This window comes from Thalassophryne amazonica, chromosome 4 (assembly GCF_902500255.1).
Source record: "Thalassophryne amazonica chromosome 4, fThaAma1.1, whole genome shotgun sequence".
NCBI classification, from domain to species: domain Eukaryota; kingdom Metazoa; phylum Chordata; class Actinopteri; order Batrachoidiformes; family Batrachoididae; genus Thalassophryne; species Thalassophryne amazonica.
The window spans coordinates 143074427-143097485 of NC_047106.1; the positions used below are offsets into that span (position 1 = coordinate 143074427).

Below are 23059 nucleotides of genomic sequence, written 5' to 3' on the forward strand. Positions count from 1 at the left end.
TGTGTTGACATGAAATGTGATAACTGCAATATAGAAATGACTGTTTATCTGTTTATACTGAAAACTTAAATCTTATTTAATCTGGGATCGTACACATATTCAAATTAAGGTCTGGTGGGCAGCAATTGATAAACTATTCACCTGGGATAACTCAGTACAGCCTTCTAGTTATTTTGCTCATATATTTACCACTTAACTTAAAACATTTACCCCTTTTAAAACATTTCTCTCTGCTCAGCTCAGCTGTCAGTCCGTCTGTCCTGATCGAGCATCAGATAATGTTTCAGACTTCGACTGCTGCTCACCTTCTAGCCAATCAGAGGTGAAGAGGTCCGCAGGGAGTGGCAACATGGCGGCCGGCGGACCTGACAATGAGTCATTCACCGCTGACGGATCGCAAGCTGGCGGCGCAGGCCCCGCCCTCACCGAAGGCTGGTCAAAACAAGAATAAGAATCGAAAGTCGATCCGCATCAACAGCGATCATGTCTGCTGTGGCTATCCGGACCCGGGAAGGCTGGAAGAGGCACATCGTCCGTCAGCTGAAGAACCGAGATCAGAACCAGAACGACGTCTTCCAGGACCTGATCCGCCTGTGTACGAGACCAGGTTTAAACCAAACCAGTTCAGTTAGAGCCACAGGTCCGACCCGGATCGACAGTATCCGGAAAAGAGCTGCAGCTTCATTGACATTTGAAACTAACTCTGAGGTTTTAAAATGGATTTAGCAGCAAAAATACGTCAGTACTTTTAGTCGATTTTTAGTCGATTTTTTTAGAGAAATGTAAATTCATGTATCAGTATGTTAGTTTATACTGCACATTGTGTGTGTGTGTGTGTTTTTATTGTCAATGTCTTATCTATATGTTTAGTTTAACTGCACATTGGAGACTGGTCAAACGCAATTTCAGTCTTCTAACCCTGTTACATAGATTTTTGACAATAAAGTACACTTTGACTTTGATACTGTAGTGATCAGTCCAGACATGTCCAGCTCTCCACAATTTCTCTGATACTTACTGGACTGGTAAGCATTGAAAGCCGAGATAGGCATGTCCAAACTTGTCCTCTGACACGCCGAAACGGAGGTGTTCCTTTGTCTCGCTTCCAAAGCGAATCGGTCTTTACGCGCGAAGCCTCCGCACGGCTTTCCATGACAAAATCTCTTGTTAAAAGTGAAATCTGCCGGAAAATGGCTGATGTCCAGCTCTTGTGATAACCAGAGAAAGAGCACACGATGGTCTCGTATCCACAGAGCCATCCGTTTAGAAATGGTCCGGTGGCTTGTGCCGCGTCGTTGCAGCTCGGAGCGCGGCGCGCCGAGTGTCCTTAAAGGGGTCCTTAAAGCTGTAGTAACAATCTTTATTCTCTGTGAAGCCCGGAAAATTTTCACCGAAAGCCAGATAAATTTTTCGAGTGGTTTCCAGGTGCCAGCTTCTGAAAAAATTCTGATGGAAAAAAAGTCGTTTTCATTCCGCTATTTCCAGACAATGAAAATCCGACGAGGGGGCGGGACCACTCCTTCCCAAGGCGTGCTCACAGGTGAATGACGTCACCGACAGGCGTGGAAAAACTCACGCATGCGCACGAGGGTTCAAGCATGTCTGACGTAAAAACATATGAATGAAATCCATATAGTTTTTGAAAAAAATAAAAAGGACCGTTACTTTACTGACAGACCTCATATAGAATAATTTCATTTTAATCACCTTATTTTATTATTTATCACTTAGTGCACTTCTCCTTGAGGTAGCTTGAACAATCAAGTAATAATCTACCAGACCTTAAAAAAAAATGTACAAATTTCCATGATATTTTATTTGTCTAAAAATAAATGTCCAAGGTTCCTTATGTTAAACAAGAAATGATCTAATCTGAAATAACAGGTGGTTTTCATTTACAGATGAAAGGTTTCTAAAGAACCATTTATTGATTTATTTAGCTATTTTAATTACAAGTGTTCTAAACTTTTTTTTAACAGTAATCAGAAATTTTGAGGTAACAACAACAACAAAAAACATTTCCAAGGATTTTTCTTCAGAAAACTGCTCTATAAATGAGCAGTCCTGTGACACGTTTCTGTTTTGTACAGATCGGTGGTTTATGCACCGATCTGTTTTGTACAGATCGGTGGTTTCTGCCACTAGTCTTCCGTGTTTTGGCCCGACGCGTCATTCCTATTGGACAGCGCGAAGCTTCATCACAGCTCAGAGCGTCGAAAGTTGGATTGGGTTGAACTTTTGTTCAATAATAAAAAAATAAATAAAAAAAGATTGGGTTGAACTTTGACCACGTCAGCCTGCTGACAAGCAGAAATGCGCGCTTTCGTCAGACGTGACGCTTCAAAAGCCGAGCTAAAGCAACGCTTCTGACGCCTCTAAAAAGCAACGCGTCTCATTGAAAATAATGCTTTTTAGACCGATTCTTGATGTCTCTGACGCTTCCGACGCGTGAAAGGCCCTTTAATCTGTAATAATGAGCTTGAAATAGCGCTGATCAAAATAATGAGGATAAAATCTATATCAGATTACTGATCGGGATGCAACATCCGATTTCGATCAAGTCTGAAACCACGTCATCGGGCCCGAATTCCGATCATGTGATCAGATTGGGACATCCTTCCTTCTAATAGATACCATAGTGATCAGTCTGATTGATTAACTTGTTCATCAGTTCTAATACCATCAGTACTTCTATTTAGATACTGTAGTGATACTCGCTCTAATACAAGCGAGGGGCTGTGGTACTTGATGCCGCTGTCTTGCAATTTTCTGGTAGATCAGGGCAGCACATAAGCCAGAAAGTACCAGCCCTGCTACCATAAGACCAAATATGAATAAATCCTTGACGTCCTCCACAGAGAAAGGCGGAAAACATGGAACACGCCAAGACCCCAAGGAGTCGAGCACATAGCCCGCAGGATACGTTCCATCTGGGCAGGTAGGATCCCCCGGTCCTGACCTTCTTGTAGAAAAGATGGTGTCAATAGCGTTCAAGGACCAGCTGATCAATTCCATGGTTAATCCAATAGTAGTCCAATAGATCCAGAATCCAATATAATTTGAGGAATTCACAATCTGGTGAAGTAGGGACTTGAAGATTAAAGCAGAGAAGAGAGATAAGGAAGAATGGAGGAGATGCGACCGCCCTCGTCAGAGTCCCAAGCTGAATAAAGCTGATTAACTCGTCCATTAGTTCTAATACCATCAATTCTTCTTGTCGATACCATAGTGATCAGTCTGATTGATCAACTTGTTCATCAGTTCTAATACTCTCAGTACTTCTAATAGATACCGTAGTGATCAGTCTGATTGATCAACTTGTTCATCAGTTCTAATACTCTCAGTACTTCTAATAGATGCCGTAGTGATCAGTCTGATTGATTAACTCGTTCATTAGTTCCAATACAATCAGTTCTTCTAGTCGATACCGTAGTGATCAGTCTGATTGATCAACTCGTTCATCAGTTCTAATACCATCAATTATTCTTGTCGATACCATAGTGATCAGTCTGATTGATCAACTTGTTCATCAGTTCTAATACTCTCAGTACTTCTAATAGATGCCGTAGTGATCACTCTGATTAACTCGTTCATTAGTTCCAATACAATCAGTTCTTCTAGTCGATACCGTAGTGATCAGTCTGATTGATCAACTCGTTCATCAGTTCTAATACCATCAATTATTCTTGTCGATACCATAGTGATCAGTCTGATTGATCAACTTGTTCATCAGTTCTAATACTCTCAGTACTTCTAATAGATGCCGTAGTGATCACTCTGATTGATTAACTCGTTCATTAGTTCCAATACAATCAGTTCTTCTAGTCGATACCGTAGTGATCAGTCTGATTGATCAACTCGTTCATCAGTTCTAATACCATCAATTCTTCTAGTCGATACCATAATGATCAGTCTGATTAACTCGTCCATTAGTTCTAATACCATCAGTTCTTCTAGTTGATACCATAATGATCAGTCTGATTAACTTGTCCATTAGTTCTAATACCATCAGTTCTTCTAGTTGATACCGTAGTGATCAATCTGATTGAATAAACCATTCAACCATACTAATCTAACAACACAACAAACCGGTTTCATTTGAACCTGACAAATTAAACCAGTTTATGTTGAATTGGTTCACATTTAAACAAATTATTTCAAATTAAACCAGCTTCCAGATAGTTTCAATGGGTTTATTTTTAATTAATCCAGATTGAATGAAAATGAATGAATGAATGAATGAAAACTGTTTATTTCGAACATTTGATACAACAACAATTACAAGATAGATCAGTAAAGACAACAACAAAAAAGTTCCTACTGTGTACCCAACATGTCCGAAAAGGGGTAGGGTGAAGCATCAGCTTATTTATCCCTACCCCTTCTTCCCCACAACCAGTAATACCCTTTGCCACATATACACATAGATTCCTACACACCTAAACCGATATCAATATATATATATATATATACATATATATACACATACACATATACATACACACATCAACATACATACACATATATACACATATACATATATATATACACAAACATAAATATACACCTACACATACCTACTTACATACAAAATACTATATATTTATAGTATATTTATATATATTGACGCGCGGCTCTAATGACGCAGCGCGCGGCCTCAGTGAATTCACCACGTTGGGCGGGCCTCGGACGTTGTTGCTGTCCAGTCGCGGGGCTAAGTTGCCGGTTGAGGTGGTATTCCCACTGTCCGGGTTGGCAAACACCGGCGTGGCAGATGGCAACTACAAACACCACCTCTGAAAACTCAGGTACAAACTTTTTGCAGCTCACTCTGACGACACGCAGCTCTGACTGACTGTGACTGACGCAGCTTCAGTTTATCAATTATTTTAAAAGGGATGTAACACAGTTGAAGACAGTTTATTGATTGAATCGAGTTTACTAATTGAAGCAGTTTCCAAATACCTTAAACCAGTTTATTTCAAACTCGTCCTGAGTAAATCCAGTTTAACACTAATTCATGGGTTAAAGTTCTCCGTCACCATGACGGATTTCCGTCATTTGGAAAATTTAACCACACATACGCGTGCACACGTGGTGTCATGCATGTTTTGGGGCCAAAATATGATACTCTCACTGTCTAAGCAACATCCCATTCTGCACTAATCAAACAGCAGCAATGTCAGTGTGGACTGAGGAGGAAGGGACTGTGTGAATTTTCACTCCTCTCCACTCTGTTTACTGCTTGCCATGAACCACGGTCCTTCTCCTCCCTGCCTTCATGGGAACACTGGCAGACACTCCCCAAGTAGAGTGAAGCGTGGATTTGCTTTGAACCAATGAAGCATTGATCCAACTCACAGCTTCGATGGTTTGTTGTATTATTTCGCTTTATCTTAATTTCCCCCCACTAAAATATTAAAGAGCATATGTCTGTGAGTAATATTTACATTTTTATATTAAACTGACCTGTTATGGTCTTCTAAAACAGTTGATAGATGTATTTTATAACTTAAAAACGGGACCGATGCTAGTGCGTTAGCGTGTCTATGGCATTTTCAATGTTAAAGTTAGCATTAAGCTGTTTGCATCTCAGCACAATTTGTGTACATTTGTTTTCTGTATAATAAATAATTAATGGCTTAGTGTTTGTTGTTGTAAAAGAGTCAAATTATTACGAATTGTAATATTTTTTATTTATTTTTATTTATATATTAATAATAATAATAGCAGCAACAACAAAAGTAATAATAGCTAATATTGCTACAGTGCAATTTTAGAGAAACAGACAAAAAGAACCTGATAAAACAAAACAGAAAAGGTAAAACGAACTAACAATGAACATAACTAAATAAATATTGAAGTAAATAACTGTTTCCTGTGAACAGCTAGTGACTCTTAAACCTCCACTTCCTCCCTGTTTGTTTAAGTTTAATGACAATTTGTTTCGGTCAAACCACATCTAAGCTGTGTTTTTACACAAAAACAAAATAAAATGCAGTAAACTGCACATTTGTGACTTTTTCATGAAAATAACTTATTAAAGATCACATATTACACTTTAGTCAGGCCTTTAAAATACTTTTGTGGACTCTTGCTGTAATATGTTGTCAGTGGTTCAGATAGTTGCTGTAGGCATCTAAAAATGCTTATAATTGAATGAATGAATGAAAACTGTTTATTTCGAACATTTGATACAACAACAATTACAAGATAGATCAGTAAAGACAACAACAAAAAAGTTCCTACTGTGTACCCAACATGTCCGAAAAGGGGTAGGGTGAAGCATCAGCTTATTTATCCCTACCCCTTCTTCCCCACAACCAGTAATACCCTTTGCCACATATACACATAGATTCCTACACACCTAAACCGATATCAATATATATATATACATATATATACACATACACATATACATACACACATCAACATACATACACATATACATACACATATATACACATATACATATATATATACACAAACATAAATATACACCTACACATACCTACTTACATACAAAATACTATATATTTACAAGCCGAAGCAAAAAACAAAAACACCCTAACCCTCATTACCCTTCCTCCTCCCTATACCCAGAAAAAAACATATTTTTGTACCGCTGTTTGAACTGGTTCATGCTTGGACATTGCTTGAGCCCCACTCCCAATCTGTTCCACATCCTCACCCCACAGACAGAAATACAGAAACCTTTTAATGTTGTTCGTGCCCACTGATGCTTTAAATTAAATTTCCCCCTCAGACTGTAATCCCCTGATCTGTTAAAAAACATATTTTTAATATTTGCTGGAAGTAAATTGTTTATTGCTTTATACACAATTTGTACTGTTTGAAAATGAACCAAGTCTGTGAATTTTAAGAATTTGGATTGTAAAAATAGTGGATTTGTATGATCTCTATAGCCAGTATTATGAATAAGTCTTATAGCTCTTTTCTGCATTACTGATAGTGATTGTGTTGTACCTTTATAAGTATTACCCCATACCTCTGCACAGTACTGTAAATATGGTAAAGCCAGTGAGCAGTAAAGAATGCGGAGTGAGTTGTGGTCCAGAATATGTTTCGCTTTGTTTAGAACTGAAATGCTTCTTGACAGTTTACTTTGTATATGTTTTATATGAGTCTTCCAGTTTATCTTATCATCTATTATCACCCCCAGACACTTATTTTCATGTACCCTTTCAATATCTACCCCCTCGACTAGTAACTGAACCTGTATATCTGTATTACAATAGCCAAATAACATGTATTTTGTTTTACTTAAGTTTAATGATAATTTGTTTCTGTCAAACCATATTTTCAATTTTCCCATTTCTATACTGAGCCTCCTCAGTAACTCCTGCAAATCCCCCCCTGAACAAAAAAATGCTTGTGTCATCTGCAAATAATACTAATTTTAATATTTTGGAAACATTGACAATATCATTTATATAAATTAGAAACAGTTTTGGACCCAATACTGACCCCTGTGGGACGCCACAAGCATTGTCCAAGCATGATGATGTATATTCCCCCAACTTCACAAACTGTTTTCTGTTACTTAAGTAGCTTCTCACCCAGTGCAACACCAACCCCCTAATCCCATACTGTTCAAGTTTATTGATTAATATGTCATGATTAATTGTATCAAAAGCCTTTTTAAGGTCTATAAATATTCCAACTGAATGTAATTTGTGGTCTATGGCGTTTGTAATCTCCTCAACTGATTCTATTAATGCAAGTGATGTTGAACTATGTGCTCTGAATCCATATTGACTATCAGTAAGTAATTTATGTTTATTTATGAATTTGTCTAATCTATTATTGAATAACTTTTCTAATAATTTGGAAAATTGTGGAAGCAAAGAAACAGGTCTATAATTTGTGAAGTGGTGTCTATCCCCAGTCTTATACAGCGGCACAACCTTAGCTATTTTCATTTGATTGGGAAATTTACCGGTTTGAAATGATAAGTTACAGATGTATGTTAATGGTTCTTTTTGCAGCTCGCTCTGACGACACGCAGCTCTGACTGACTGTGACTGTTCCATATATATATCGATATATATATCTATATCTATATATTATATATATCAATATATAATTGGGTGAAACCTGATGGAAATCTCTCTGTGGTGTGTCGGTGATGTATGTATGTGCAAAATAAAACAAAACACTACTCCAGGTATGTTTTTGACCAGAATATAACATCATAACTTTATTACAAGTTCAGACATTGATGTTGCGTGACAAAGGCCTTTTAATAATAACTCACTTCAAGAAATAATGGCAAAACTCACATGTAAGTAAAAAAAACAAACACACAACAACAAAAAATGATTAATCGATTACTAAAATATTTGTTAGTTGCAGCCCTAGTTTGTTTTAGGAGTGAGAGCATTTTACAGATTAAATGTGAATAAGCCAGTTTTGAGTTTCTCAGTGCGCATGCGTTTTCAAAACTGGTGACAGTGTTACTTTGTGCACAGAAGAACAACGTTGCTTGTCAGTTGCTTTAGGCCCTAATTTTGTATTTTAGGCTTTGTTGATCCGGGACGTCGTCTGACTTTCACAAAAAGGCAGGAGATGTGGACATCAGCACTTTTTCGGCACATTCCACTATTACAGGAGTTTTTTTCATGGAAAGAAAAGCGGAGGATTGCGCCACCATTTCTAAACTGGACGCTGTCTTGATCCGGTATGTCATCTGACTAGCACAGGAATTGTGGAAGACGTGGACTTAAGCACTTTTTCGGCACATTGAGACAGATGTGCGGAGGAGTTCCGTGCGTTGCGGTGGAGCCGCATGGTGCAAAGCAATGCCGTGATGAAGCCTCACAGGACATGTTGGGGCTTGTCCAGCTCATGCTCAATTTCTCGGATAATCACACGACTGGAGAGCAACCAGAAGCCATCTGAAAGCCGTCCTGTGAGACCAACACGGAGGTGGTTTTGTCCCACGCCATGAACGGTGGCGCAATCCTCCGCTTTTCTTTCCATGAAAAAAACTCCTGTTACAGTGGATGTGCCGAAAAAGTGCTGATGTCCACGTCTCCTGCCTTTTTGTGAAAGTCAGACGTTGTCCCGGATCAACAAAGCCTTCACGTTGGAAATGATCTGGTTGTTTCAGTGGGGTGTGAGCCTGTCGATTGGCGCTTGGAGCGCGGCGCGCTCTCAGACGCTGTGGGCCGTCCTTAAAGCGGCAGTAACACTCCTTAATCTGTGTAATCCCCACATAATCGTCCCTGAAAGCCATATTCATTTTCCGAACGGTATCCACCTGGAGGTCTCTCACAGTTTCTGGAAAAAAATTGATGCAGCAAAGCTCCCAATTGTTCAGACATTTATTCGCAATAAAAAAACGACGAGAGGGTGGACCACTGCTCACACAAATTCTGCTCACAGACGAATGATGCAACCGACAGGTGCGAAAAAACTGACGCATGCGCACGAAGGTTCAAGCTTGGCTGATGCAATTACACGTGATTCAAATCCATATGGTTTTTGAAAAAATAAAAAGGTCCGATACTTTTCTAACAGACCTCATACAAAATTTGACTTGCTATTTTAAAACATTTCTAGGGGAGTCCCCCAGACCCCCCATAATCAATACTATGTTTTTACTTAACAGATTGAAGTGAGTTTTCTTTGTTTCAGAGGGCTTCATACCTGTTAAAATTCACCAGAATACACAAAATTTGACTTGGTTTTTAAAAAATGTTCTGGGAGACACTTCCAGACCCCCCAGAATCAAGACTACACCCCGCTCCCCACCACCCTTTTATGTACCTTTATGTTCAAGGTTTGCATTCTTTTTATGCTTTGTCTGTGTCTCCTTAGAGGTTATTTAGGATAGATTTGTATGCTGTATAATGTGTTTATTGTATTTATTGAGGAACAAAAGGATTGTGTGCCCCCACTACGCCACATTTTAGGGAATTTCTGGCTTTGATTTTTGCCAAGAAAAAATTTCAGATGAAAATGTATTGCTTTAACCCATGCACTAATTGTAAAACACGATTTCAGGCAGTTGTACAGCAGTTTATTAATCAAAACCAGTTCAACAGTCAGTAAACCATTTTCCATCCAGTGTGAAGTTTTTTTTTTTTTTTTTTATTGAAGGTTTACTCTTTTTAAAAAAGGCTTCATCTGGTTGAAACCAGTTTATTTCTCATTCATCCAGACTGGAACTATTTTAAACCATTTTATCCTGAACAAAATCAGACCATATTCAGTTTATCGAACATTAAACCAGTTCTTCTTCTTTTGTGTGAAACAGCAGAAATTATTTGAAGCCGTTTGTGCTCAGTAATCTGGGCATGGTCTCGTTATTGGGCCTGTGAGGCCCAGAAGGGTGGAGACATAACATGCTACTCCAGCTGTTTGTCTGTGCTACACGCACACTGGCGAACACGGCAACTCTCAGTGTTGCAACACTAGTATCTCACCAACATTCTCGGAGGGCGAGCGTTGAAATGCTGGTGCCATGTGATGAGCCGGGCAGACAGAGGAGGAGGTTGTTCCAGGCTGAGACTGGAACAACTGGTCTGGTTTCACCCTGAGGTTTGGCGGATTTGGAGGTGTCAGCAGCTGGTCTGGTTTCACCCTGGGGTTTGGAGCTCCCAGCAGCTGGTCTGCTTTCACCCTGAGGTTTTGAGGGTTTGGAGGTGTCAACAGGTAATCTGGTTTCACTATGACGTTTGGAGTGTTTTGTGGTGTCAGCAGATGTTCTGGTTTCACACTGAGGTTTGAAGGGTTTGGTGGTGTCAGCAACTGGTCTGGTTTCACCCTGGGGTTTGGAGGGTTTGGAGGTCCCAGCAGCTGGTCTGGTTTCACCCTGAGGTTTGGAGGGTTTGGAGGTGTCATCAGCTGGTCTGATTTCACCCTGAGGTTTGGAGGTGTCATTAGCTGGTCTGGTTTCACCCTGAGGTTTGGAGGGTTTGGTGGTGCCAGCAGCTGGTCTGGTTTCACTCTGGGGTTTGGAGGATTTGGAGGTGTCAGCAGCTGGTCTGGTTTCACCCTGGTGTTCGGAGGGTTTGGAGGTCCCAGCAGCTGGTCTGGTTTCACCGTGAGGTTTGGAGGGTTTGGAGGTGTCAGCAGCTAATCTGGTTTCAGTATGATGTTTGGAGTCTTTGGTGGTGTCAGCAGCTGGTCTGGTTTCACACTGAGGTTTGAAGGGTTTGGTGGTGTCAGCAGCTGGTCTGGTTTCACCCTGGGGTTTGGAGGTCCCAGCAGCTGGTCTGATTTCACCCTGAGGTTTGGAGGGTTTGGAGGTGTCAGCAGCTGGTCTGGTTTCACTCTGGGGTTTGGAGAATTTGGAGGTGTCAGCAGCTGGTCTGGTTTCACCCTGGGGTTTGGAGGTCCCAGCAGCTGGTCTGGTTTCACCCTGAGGTTTGGAGGGTTTGGAGGTGTCAGCAGCAAATCTGGTTTCACTATGACGTTTGGAGTATTTTGTGGTGTCAGCAGCTGGTCTGGTTTCACACTGAGGTTTGAAGGGTTTGGTGGTGTCAGCAACTGGTCTGGTTTCACCCTGAGATTTGGAGGGTTTGGATGTGTCAGCAGCTGGTCTGGTTTCACCCTGTGGTTTGGAGGGTTTGGTGGTGTCATTAGCTGGTCTGGTTTCACCCTGAGGTTTGGAGGGTTTGGTGGTGTCAGCAGCTGGTCTGGTTTCACCTTGAGGGTTGGAGGTGTCAGCAGCTGGTCTGGTTTCACCCTGAGGTTTGGAGGTGTCAGCAGCTGGTCTGGTTTCACCCTGAGGTGTGGAGGATTTGGAGGTGTCAGCAGCTGGTCTGGTTTCACCTTGAGGGTTGGAGGTGTCAGCAGCTGGTCTGGTTTCACCCTGAGGTTTGGAGGTGTCAGCAGCTAATCTGGTTTCACTATGATGTTTGGAGTCTTTGGTGGTGTCAGAAGCTTGTCTGGTTTCACACTGAGGTTTGAAGGGTTTGGAGGTGTCATTAGCTGGTCTGGTTTCACCCTGACGTTTGGAGGGCTTGCTGGTGTCAGCAACTGGTCTGGTTTCACTCCGAGGTTTGGAGATGTCATCAGCTGGTCTGGTTTCACCCTGAGGTTTGGAGGGTTTGGAGGTGTCATTAGCTGGTCTGGTTTCACCCTGAGGTTTGGAGGGTTTGGAGGTCCCACCAGCTGGTCTGGTTTCATCCTGAGGTTTGGAGGTGTCAGTATCTAATCTGGTTTCACTATGATGTTTGGAGTGTTTGGTGGTGTCAGCAGCTGGTCTGGTTTCACACTGAGGTTTGAAGGGTTTGGTGGTGTCAGCAGCTGGTCTGGTTTCACCCTGTGGTTTTGCAGGGTTTGGATGTGTCAGCAGCTGGTCTGGTTACACCCTGAGATTTGGTGGGTTTGGAGGTGTCAGCAGCTGGTCTGGATTCACCCTGAGGTTTGGAGGGTTTGGTGGTGTCAGCAGCTGGTCTGGTTTCACTCTGGGGTATGGAGGATTTTTAGGTGTAAGCAGCTGGTCTGGTTTCACCCTGAGGTTTGGAGGGTTTGGATGTGTCAGCATCTGGTCTGTTTTCACCCTGAGGTATGGAGGGTTTGGAGGTGTCATTAGCTGGTCTGGTTTCACCCTGAGGTTTGGAGGGTTTGGTGGTGTCAGCAGCTGGTCTGGTTTCACACTGAGTTTTGAAGGGTTTGGTGGTGTCAGCAGCTGGTCTGGTTTCACCCTGAGGTTTGGAGGGTTTGGATGTGTCAGCAGCTGGTCGGGTTTCACCGTGAGGTTTGGAGGGTTTGGATGTGTCAGCAGCTGGTCTGGTTTCACTCTGAGGTTTGGAGGGTTTAGAGGTGTCATTAGCTGGTCTGGTTTCACCCTGAGGTTTGGAGGGATTGGTGGTGTCAGCAGCTGGTCTGGTTTCACTCTGGGGTTTGGAGGATTTGTAGGTGTCAGCAGCTGGTCTGGTTTCACCCTGATGTTTGGAGGGTTTGGATGTGTCCGCAGCTGGTCTGGTTTCACCCTGTGGTTTGGAGGGTTTGGTGGTGTCAGCAGCTTTTCTGATTTCACCCTGTGGTTTGGAGTCTTTGGTGGTGTCAGCAGCTGGTCTGGTTTCACACTGTGGTTTGAAGGGTTTGCTGGTGTGAACAGCTGGTCTGGTTTCACTCTGGGGTTTGGAGGGTTTGGATGTCTGGTTTCACCCTGAGGTTTGGAGGATTTGGAGGTGTCATTAGCTGGTCTTGTTTCACCCTGGGGTTTGGAGGTCCCAGCAGCTGGTCTGGTTTCACCCTGAGGTTTGGAGGGTTTGGAGGTGTCAGCAGCTAATCTGGTTTCACTATGACGTTTGGAGTATTTGGTGGTGTCAGCAGCTGGTCTGGTTTCTCACTGAGGTTTGAAGGGTTTGGTGGTGTCAGCAGCTGGTCTGGTTTCACCCTGAGGTTTGGAGGGATTGGATGTGTCAGCAGCTGGTCTGGTTTCTCACTGAGGTTTGAAGGGTTTGGTGGTGTCAGCAGCTGGTCTGGTTTCACCCTGAGGTTTGGAGGGATTGGATGTGTCAGCAGCTGGTCTGGTTTCACCTTGAGATTTGGAGGGTTTGGATGTGTCAGCAACTGGTCTTGTTTCACCCTGAGGTTTGGAGGGTTTGGATGTGTCAGCAGTTGGTCTGGTTTCACCCTGTGGTTTTGCAGGGTTTGGATGTGTCAGCAGCTGGTCTGGTTTCACCCTGAGATTTGGAGGGTTTGGAGGTGTCAGCAGCTGGTCTGGATTCACCCTGAGGTTTGGAGGGTTTGGTGGTGTCAGCAGCTGGTCTGGTTTCACTCTGGGGTATGGAGGATTTTTAGGTGTAAGCAGCTGGTCTGGTTTCACCCTGAGGTTTGGAGGGTTTGGATGTGTCAGCATCTGGTCTGTTTTCACCCTGAGGTATGGAGGGTTTGGAGGTGTCATTAGCTGGTCTGGTTTCACCCTGAGGTTTGGAGGGTTTGGTGGTGTCAGCAGCTGGTCTGGTTTCACACTGAGGTTTGAAGGGTTTGGTGGTGTCAGCAGCTGGTCTGGTTTCACCCTGAGGTTTGGAGGGTTTGGATGTGTCAGCAGCTGGTCGGGTTTCACTCTGAGGTTTGGAGGGTTTAGAGGTGTCATTAGCTGGTCTGTTTTCACCCTGAGGTTTGAAGGGATTGGTGGTGTCAGCAGCTGGTCTGGTTTCACTCTGGGGTTTGGAGGATTTGTAGGTGTCAGCAGCTGGTCTGGTTTCACCCTGATGTTCGGAGGGTTTGGATGTGTCCGCAGCTGGTCCGGTTTCACCCTGTGGTTCGGAGGGTTTGGTGGTGTCAGCAGCTTTTCTGGTTTCACCCTGTGGTTTGGAGTCTTTGGTGGTGTCAGCAGCTGGTCTGGTTTCACACTGTGGTTTGAAGGGTTTGCTGGTGTGAACAGCTGGTCTGGTTTCACTCTTGGGTTTGGAGTGTTTGGATGTCTGGTTTCACCCTGAGGTTTGGATGATTTGGAGGTGTCATTAGCTGGTCTGGTTTCACCCTGGGGTTTGGAGGTCCCAGCAGCTGGTCTGGTTTCACCCTGAGGTTTGGAGGGTTTGGAGGTGTCAGCAGCTAATCTGGTTTCACTATGACGTTTGGAGTATTTGGTGGTGTCAGCAGCTGGTCTGGTTTCTCACTGAGGTTTGAAGGGTTTGGTGGTGTCAGCAGCTGGTCTGGTTTCACCCTGAGGTTTGGAGGGATTGGATGTGTCAGCAGCTGGTCTGGTTTCACCTTGAGATTTGGAGGGTTTGGATGTGTCAGTAGCTGGTATTGTTTCACCCTGAGGTTTGGAGGGTTTGGATGTGTCAGCAGCTGGTCTGGTTTCACCCTGTGGTTTTGCAGGGTTTGGATGTGTCAGCAGCTGGTCTGGTTTCACCCTGAGATTTGGAGGGTTTGGAGGTGTCAGCAGCTGGTCTGGATTCACCCTGAGGTTTGGAGGGTTTGGTGGTGTCAGCAGCTGGTCTGGTTTCACTCTGGGGTATGGAGGATTTTTAGGTGTAAGCAGCTGGTCTGGTTTCACCCTGAGGTTTGGAGGGTTTGGATGTGTCAGCATCTGGTCTGTTTTCACCCTGAGGTATGGAGGGTTTGGAGGTGTCATTAGCTGGTCTGGTTTCACCCTGAGGTTTGGAGGGTTTAGTGGTGTCAGCAGCTGGTCTGGTTCACACTGAGGTTTGAAGGGTTTGGTGGTGTCAGCAGCTGGTCTGGTTTCACCCTGAGGTTTGGAGGGTTTGGATGTGTCAGCAGCTGGTCGGGTTTCACTCTGAGGTTTGGAGGGTTTAGAGGTGTCATTAGCTGGTCTGTTTTCACCCTGAGGTTTGAAGGGATTGGTGGTGTCAGCAGCTGGTCTGGTTTCACTCTGGGATTTGGAGGATTTGTAGGTGTCAGCAGCTGGTCTGGTTTCACCCTGATGTTTGGAGGGTTTGGATGTGTCCGCAGCTGGTCTGGTTTCACCCTGTGGTTTGGAGGGTTTGGTGGTGTCAGCAGCTTTTCTGGTTTCACCCTGTGGTTTGGAGTCTTTGGTGGTGTCAGCAGCTGGTCTGGTTTCACACTGTGGTTTGAAGGGTTTGCTGGTGTGAACAGCTGGTCTGGTTTCACTCTTGGGTTTGGAGTGTTTGGATGTCTGGTTTCACCCTGAGGTTTGGATGATTTGGAGGTGTCATTAGCTGGTCTGGTTTCACCCTGGGGTTTGGAGGTCCCAGCAGCTGGTCTGGTTTCACCCTGAGGTTTGGAGGGTTTGGAGGTTTCAGCAGCTAATCTGGTTTCACTATGACGTTTGGAGTATTTGGTGGTGTCAGCAGCTGGTCTGGTTTCTCACTGAGGTTTGAAGGGTTTGGTGGTGTCAGCAGCTGGTCTGGTTTCACCCTGAGGTTTGGAGGGATTGGATGTGTCAGCAGCTGGTCTGGTTTCACCCTGAGATTTGGAGGGTTTGGAGGTGTCAGCAGCTTGTCTGGTTTCACCCTGGGGTTTGGAGGGTTTGGAGGTCCCACCAGCTGGTCTGGTTTCATCCTGAGGTTTGGAGGGTTTGGAGGTGTCAGCAGCTAATCTGGTTTCACTATGACGTTTGGAGTGTTTGATGGTGTCAGCAGCTGGTCTGGTTTCACACTGAGGTTTGAAGGGTTTGGTGGTGTCAGCAGCTGGTCTGGTTTCACCCTGAGGTTTGGAGGGTTTGGATGTGTCAGCAGCTGGTCTGGTTTCACCCTGAGGTTTGGAGGGTATGGATGTGTCAGCAGCTGGTCTGGTTTCACCCTGAGATTTGGAGGGTTTGGAGGTGTCAGCAGCTGGTCTGGATTCACCCTGAGGTTTGGAGGGTTTGGTCGTGTCAGCAGCTGGTCTGGTTTCACTCTGGGGTATGGAGGATTTGGAGGTGTCAGCAGCTGGTCTGGTTTCACTATGACGTTTGGAGTGTTTGGTGGTGTAAGCAGCTGGTCTGGTTTCACACTGTGGTTTGAAGGGTTTGCTGGTGTGAACAGCTGGTCTGGTTTCACTCTTGGGTTTGGAGTGTTTGGATGTCTGGTTTCACCCTGAGGTTTGGATGATTTGGAGGTGTCATTAGCTGGTCTGGTTTCACCCTGGGGTTTGGAGGTCCCAGCAGCTGGTCTGGTTTCACCCTGAGGTTTGGAGGGTTTGGAGGTGTCAGCAGCTAATCTGGTTTCACTATGACGTTTGGAGTATTTGGTGGTGTCAGCAGCTGGTCTGGTTTCTCACTGAGGTTTGAAGGGTTTGGTGGTGTCAGCAGCTGGTCTGGTTTCACCCTGAGGTTTGGAGGGATTGGATGTGTCAGCAGCTGGTCTGGTTTCACCCTGAGATTTGGAGGGTTTGGAGGTGTCAGCAGCTTGTCTGGTTTCACCCTGGGGTTTGGAGGGTTTGGAGGTCCCACCAGCTGGTCTGGTTTCATCCTGAGGTTTGGAGGGTTTGGAGGTGTCAGCAGCTAATCTGGTTTCACTATGACGTTTGGAGTGTTTGATGGTGTCAGCAGCTAGTCTGGTTTCACACTGAGGTTTGAAGGGTTTGGTGGTGTCAGCAGCTTGTCTGGTTTCACCCTGAGGTTTTGAGGGTTTGGATGTGTCAGCAGCTGGTCTGGTTTCACCCTAAGGTTTGGAGGGTTTGGATGTGTCAGCAGCTGGTCTGGTTTCACCCTGAGGTTTGGAGGGTTTGGATGTGTCAGCAGCTGGTCTGGTTTCACCCTGAGATTTGGAGGGTTTGGCGGTGTCAGCAGCTGGTCTGGATTCACCCTGAGGTTTGGAGGGTTTGGTGGTGTCAGCAGCTGGTCTGGTTTCACTCTGGGGTATGGAGGATTTGGAAGTGTCAGCAGCTGGTCTGGTTTCACTATGACGTTTGGAGTGTTTGGTGGTGTAAGCAGCTGGTCTGGTTTCACCCTGAGGCTTGTAGCGTTTGGATGTGTCAGCAGCTGGTCTGTTTTCACCCTGAGGTATGGAGGGTTTGGAGGTGTCATTAGCTGGTCTGGTTTCATCCTGAGGTTTGGAGGGTTTGGTGGTGTCAGCAGCTGGTCTGGTTTCACCGTGGGGTTTGGACGATTTGGAGATGTCAGCTGCTGTTCTTGTTTCACCCTGGGGTTTGGAGGATTTGGAGGTGTCAGCAGCTGGTCTTGTTTCACCCTGGGGTTTGGAGGATTTGAAGGTGTCAGCAACTGGTCTGGTTTCACACTGAGGTTTGTAGGGTTTGTATGTGTCAGCAGCTGGTCTGTTTTCACCCTGAGGTATGGAGGGTTTGGAGGTGTCAGCAGCTGGTCTGGTTTCATCCTGACGTTTGGAGGGTTTGGTGGTGTCAGCAGCTGGTCTGGTTTCACCCTGAGGTTTGGAGGGTTTGGTGGTGTCAGCAGCTGGTCTGGTTTCACACTGAGGTTTGAAGGGTTTGGTGGTGTCAGCAGCTGGTCTGGTTTCACCCTGAGGTTTGGAGGGTTTGGATGTGTCAGCAGCTGGTCTGGTTTCACCCTGAGGTTTGGAGGGTTTGCATGTGTCAGCAGCTGGTCTGGTTTCACCCAGAGGTTTGGAGGGTTTAGAGGTGTCATTAGCTGGTCTGGTTTCACCCTGAGGTTTGGAGGGATTGGTGGTGTCAGCAGCTGGTCTGGTTTCACTCTGGGGTTTGGAGGATTTGTAGGTGTCATCAGCTGGTCTGGTTTCACCCTGGGGTTTGGAGGTCCCAGCAGCTGGTCTGGTTTCACCCTGAGGTTTGGAGGGTTTGGAGGTGTCAGCAACTGGTCTGGTTTCACCCTGAAGTTTGGAGGGTTTGGATGTGTCCCCAGCTGGTGTGGTTTCACCCTGTGGTTTGGAGGGTTTGGTGGTGTCAGCAGCTGGTCTGGTTTCACCCTGTGCTTTGGAGTGTTTGGTGGTGTCAGCAGCTGGTCTGGTTTCACACTGAGGTTTGAAGGGTTTGGTGGTGTCATTAGCACGTCTGGTTTCACCCTGAGGTTTGGAGGGTTTGGATATGTCAGCAGCTCGACTGGTTTCACCCTGAGGTTTGGAGGGTTTGGAGGTGTCATTAGCTGGTCTGGTTTCACCCTGAGGTTTGGAGTGTTTGGTGGTGTGAACAGCTGGTCTGGTTTCACCCTGAGGTTTGGAGGGTTTGGATGTGTCAGCAGCTGGTCTGGTTTCACACTGAGGTTTGGAGGGTTTGGATGTGTCATTAGCTGGTCTGGTTTCACCCTGAGGTTTGGAGGGTTTGGTGGTGTCAGCAGCTGGTCTGGTTTTTCCCTGAGGTTTGGAGGGTTTGGTGGTGTCAGCAGCTGGTCTGGTTTCACTCTGGGGTTTGGAGGATTTGGAGGTGTCAGCAGCTGGTCTGGTTTCACCCTGGGGTTTGGAGGTCCCAGCAGCTGGTCTGGTTTCACCCTGAGGTTTGGATGGTTTGGTGGTGTCAGCAGCTGGTCTGGTTTCACCCTGAGGTTTGGTGGTGTCAACAGCTGGTCTTGTTTCACCCTGACATTTGGAGGGTTTGGCGGTTTCAGCAGCTGGTCTGGATTCACATTGAGGTTTGGAGGGATTGGAGGTGTCAGCTGCTGGTCTTGTTTCACCCTGGGGTTTGGAGCATTTGGAGGTGTCTGCAGCTGTCTGGATTCACCCTGAGGTTTGGAGGGTTTGGATATGTCAGCAGCTCGACTGGTTTCACCCTGAGGTTTTGAGGGTTTGGAGGTGTCATTAGCTGGTCTGGTTTCACCCTGAGGTTTGGAGTGTTTGGTGGTGTGAACAGCTGGTCTGGTTTCACCCTGAGGTTTGGAGGGTTTGGATGTGTCAGCAGCTGGTCTGGTTTCACACTGAGGTTTGGAGGGTTTGGATGTGTCATTAGCTGGTCTGGTTTCACCCTGAGGTTTGGAGGGTTTGGTGGTGTCAGCAGCTGGTCTGGTTTCACCCTGAGGTTTGGAGGGTTTGGTGGTGTCAGCAGCTGGTCTGGTTTCACTCTGGGGTTTGGAGGATTTGGAGGTGTCAGCAGCTGGTCTGGTTTCACCCTGGGGTTTGGAGGTCCCAGCAGCTGGTCTGGTTTCACCCTGAGGTTTGGATGGTTTGGTGGTGTCAGCAGCTGGTCTGGTTTCACCCTGAGGTTTGGTGGTGTCAACAGCTGGTCTTGTTTCACCCTGACATTTGGAGGGTTTGGCGGTGTCAGCAGCTGGTCTAGATTCACATTGAGGTTTGGAGGGATTGGAGGTGTCAGCTGCTGGTCTTGTTTCACCCTGGGGTTTGGAGCATTTGGAGGTGTCTGCAGCTGTCTGGATTCACCCTGAGCTTTGGTGGGTTTGGTGTTGTCAGCAGCTGGTCTGGTTTCACCGTGGGGTTTGGACGGTTTGGAGATGTCAGCTGCTGTTCTTGTTTCACCCTGGGGTTTGGAGGATTTGGAGGTGTCAGCAGCTGGTCTTGTTTCACCCTGGGGTTTGGAGGATTTGAAGGTGTCAGCAACTGGTCTGGTTTCACACTGAGGTTTGGAGGGTTTGGAGGTGTCACCAGCTGGTCTGGTTTCACCCTGAGGTTTGGAGGGTTTGGATGTGTCCCCAGCTGGTGTGGTTTCACCCTGTGGTTTGGAGGGTTTGGTGGTGTCAGCAGCTGGTCTGGTTTCACCCTGTGCTTTGGAGTGTTTGGTGGTGTCAGCAGCTGGTCTGGTTTCACACTGAGGTTTGAAGGGTTTGGTGGTGTCATTAGCACGTCTGGTTTCACCCTGAGGTTTGGAGGGTTTGGATATGTCAGCAGCTCGACTGGTTTCACCCTGAGGTTTGGAGGGTTTGGAGGTGTCATTAGCTGGTCTGGTTTCACCCTGAGGTTTGGAGTGTTTGGTGGTGTGAACAGCTGGTCTGGTTTCACCCTGAGGTTTGGAGGGTTTGGATGTGTCAGCAGCTGGTCTGGTTTCACACTGAGGTTTGGAGGGTTTGGATGTGTCATTAGCTGGTCTGGTTTCACCCTGAGGTTTGGAGGGTTTGGTGGTGTCAGCAGCTGGTCTGGTTTTTCCCTGAGGTTTGGAGGGTTTGGTGGTGTCAGCAGCTGGTCTGGTTTCACTCTGGGGTTTGGAGGATTTGGAGGTGTCAGCAGCTGGTCTGGTTTCACCCTGGGGTTTGGAGGTCCCAGCAGCTGGTCTGGTTTCACCCTGAGGTTTGGATGGTTTGGTGGTGTCAGCAGCTGGTCTGGTTTCACCCTGAGGTTTGGTGGTGTCAACAGCTGGTCTTGTTTCACCCTGACATTTGGAGGGTTTGGCGGTTTCAGCAGCTGGTCTGGATTCACATTGAGGTTTGGAGGGATTGGAGGTGTCAGCTGCTGGTCTTGTTTCACCCTGGGGTTTGGAGCATTTGGAGGTGTCTGCAGCTGTCTGGATTCACCCTGAGGTTTGGAGGGTTTGGATATGTCAGCAGCTCGACTGGTTTCACCCTGAGGTTTTGAGGGTTTGGAGGTGTCATTAGCTGGTCTGGTTTCACCCTGAGGTTTGGAGTGTTTGGTGGTGTGAACAGCTGGTCTGGTTTCACCCTGAGGTTTGGAGGGTTTGGATGTGTCAGCAGCTGGTCTGGTTTCACACTGAGGTTTGGAGGGTTTGGATGTGTCATTAGCTGGTCTGGTTTCACCCTGAGGTTTGGAGGGTTTGGTGGTGTCAGCAGCTGGTCTGGTTTCACCCTGAGGTTTGGAGGGTTTGGTGGTGTCAGCAGCTGGTCTGGTTTCACTCTGGGGTTTGGAGGATTTGGAGGTGTCAGCAGCTGGTCTGGTTTCACCCTGGGGTTTGGAGGTCCCAGCAGCTGGTCTGGTTTCACCCTGAGGTTTGGATGGTTTGGTGGTGTCAGCAGCTGGTCTGGTTTCACCCTGAGGTTTGGTGGTGTCAACAGCTGGTCTTGTTTCACCCTGACATTTGGAGGGTTTGGCGGTGTCAGCAGCTGGTCTAGATTCACATTGAGGTTTGGAGGGATTGGAGGTGTCAGCTGCTGGTCTTGTTTCACCCTGGGGTTTGGAGCATTTGGAGGTGTCTGCAGCTGTCTGGATTCACCCTGAGCTTTGGTGGGTTTGGTGTTGTCAGCAGCTGGTCTGGTTTCACCGTGGGGTTTGGAGATGTCAGCTGCTGTTCTTGTTTCACCCTGGGGTTTGGAGGATTTGGAGGTGTCAGCAGCTGGTCTTGTTTCACCCTGGGGTTTGGAGGATTTGAAGGTGTCAGCAACTGGTCTGGTTTCACACTGAGGTTTGGAGGGTTTGGAGGTGTCACCAGCTGGTCTGGTTTCACCCTGAGGTTTGGAGGGTGTGGAGGTGTCAGCTGCTGGTCTGATTTCATATTGAGGTTTGGAAGGTTTTGAGGGCGTCAGCTGCACATATAGTTTCACATTGAGGTTTGGAGGGTTTGGATTATAGGGCATCTGATCAGATGGCGGTGGATTTACCCAATGTTAAAGTGTGGTTCGTGGCTTGGTCTTTGAAGTGGCTGTTGGTCAGTCATTGCTGTGCGGTGGGGTCCGTTGTGCTTTGAACGGGTGCTTCTGTCAGTGAGGTGCTTGTAAGTCTTCCAAGCCATCGTACTAGAGTGTGTGAGATTGCTTCCTTGGACTGTCTCTTCCATTGCTCTCGTCACTTCCCGTCTAGGCATTTTATTGGCTCAGTAGCTGCTGAAGCATCGTCTTCTGTAGGTTGGGTGTACAGGAATGCATTGTAGTGCCAATGACAACACCCCTCTCTGGTTAATTCAACCAGATTAACCACATTTGAAATCCAGATTAAACTTCTTTCTGTCTAATTGAAGAGGAGTGAATGTTTATAGAGTTTAAATGAACAATATTTGGTACGAGTGTTTGACCATAAACTGTGAAAGTTACAAAACTTTTTCTCTCTGACAAATGATTTGATTGATTCTTAAACATTTGCTGATTCTTTGATTGATTATAGTATTTTGTTAACCCCCAGATTCTCGGCTTCTGGAACGAACCAGCTTGGCTAAAATCCTCCTGGGTCCTGAAAGGTAGGAGTAATCCACCTGGAGACCTATGATGTCTTCATTATTGTTGTGGTTTTTCACCATCCACCGCCATCGACTTTCGGCCACTTCTGTTGTCCCTTCATCATTGAGATCATAACATCTGCCCACTAGTTCCTGTACCAGCAGGCAGTACCAAGCTCAGAGGAAGAACTAAAACTTGGTTTTGTGCCTGTTAAATTGACATCAATAATCAACGAACAAATAAATAAGTGAAAATGAAGAACTATAATTGGCAATTCTAGTAAAAACAATGCTGCCAATTAGCTGGTTGTAGTCTGAACGCTGAGCCAGCAGGTGTTCCACCTGTGTACCCAATCAAGTGGTGCCTGTCTAATCTCCAGGTAGCCCCTCCCATGGCCAGGTCCTTCTTGGAATTTGTGTTCTTCAAAACTTCAGGATTTTTGTAATATTTCTTTTATAAGTTTTATTTTCAGGTCAGGTTTGTTTTGGTATGTTAATGCACATCAGTGTGTACATGCACGTGAACCCGCTGATGTAAGGTGCATCTGAGTAGTGTTCCATAGAACTCTTGATGTGACTTTTCACTAGGTTTTTGGTGGCCTCTGGTGCAGTTCCTTTCTGTTGCCAGATGATGGCAATGCAGTGACACTATGCCTAGTGTGCGTAGATAGAGTGGCGACATGACGAG

At 45.8% G+C, this 23059-nt stretch overlaps 1 protein-coding gene across 1 annotated transcript in view; it reads left to right on the plus strand.

Moving 5' to 3' along the window:
* The first annotated feature begins 401 nt into the window (after positions 1-401).
* Positions 402-23059, plus strand: part of LOC117509062 (autophagy-related protein 16-2-like) — a 29305-nt gene continuing 6647 nt past the window's right edge. Inside the window, exons 1-2 of the mRNA XM_034168871.1 lie at positions 402-595; positions 22338-22392. Of these exons, the coding sequence (XP_034024762.1) occupies positions 484-595; positions 22338-22392 (167 nt within the window). The 5' untranslated portion in view covers positions 402-483. The remainder of the gene's footprint in view (positions 596-22337; positions 22393-23059) is intronic.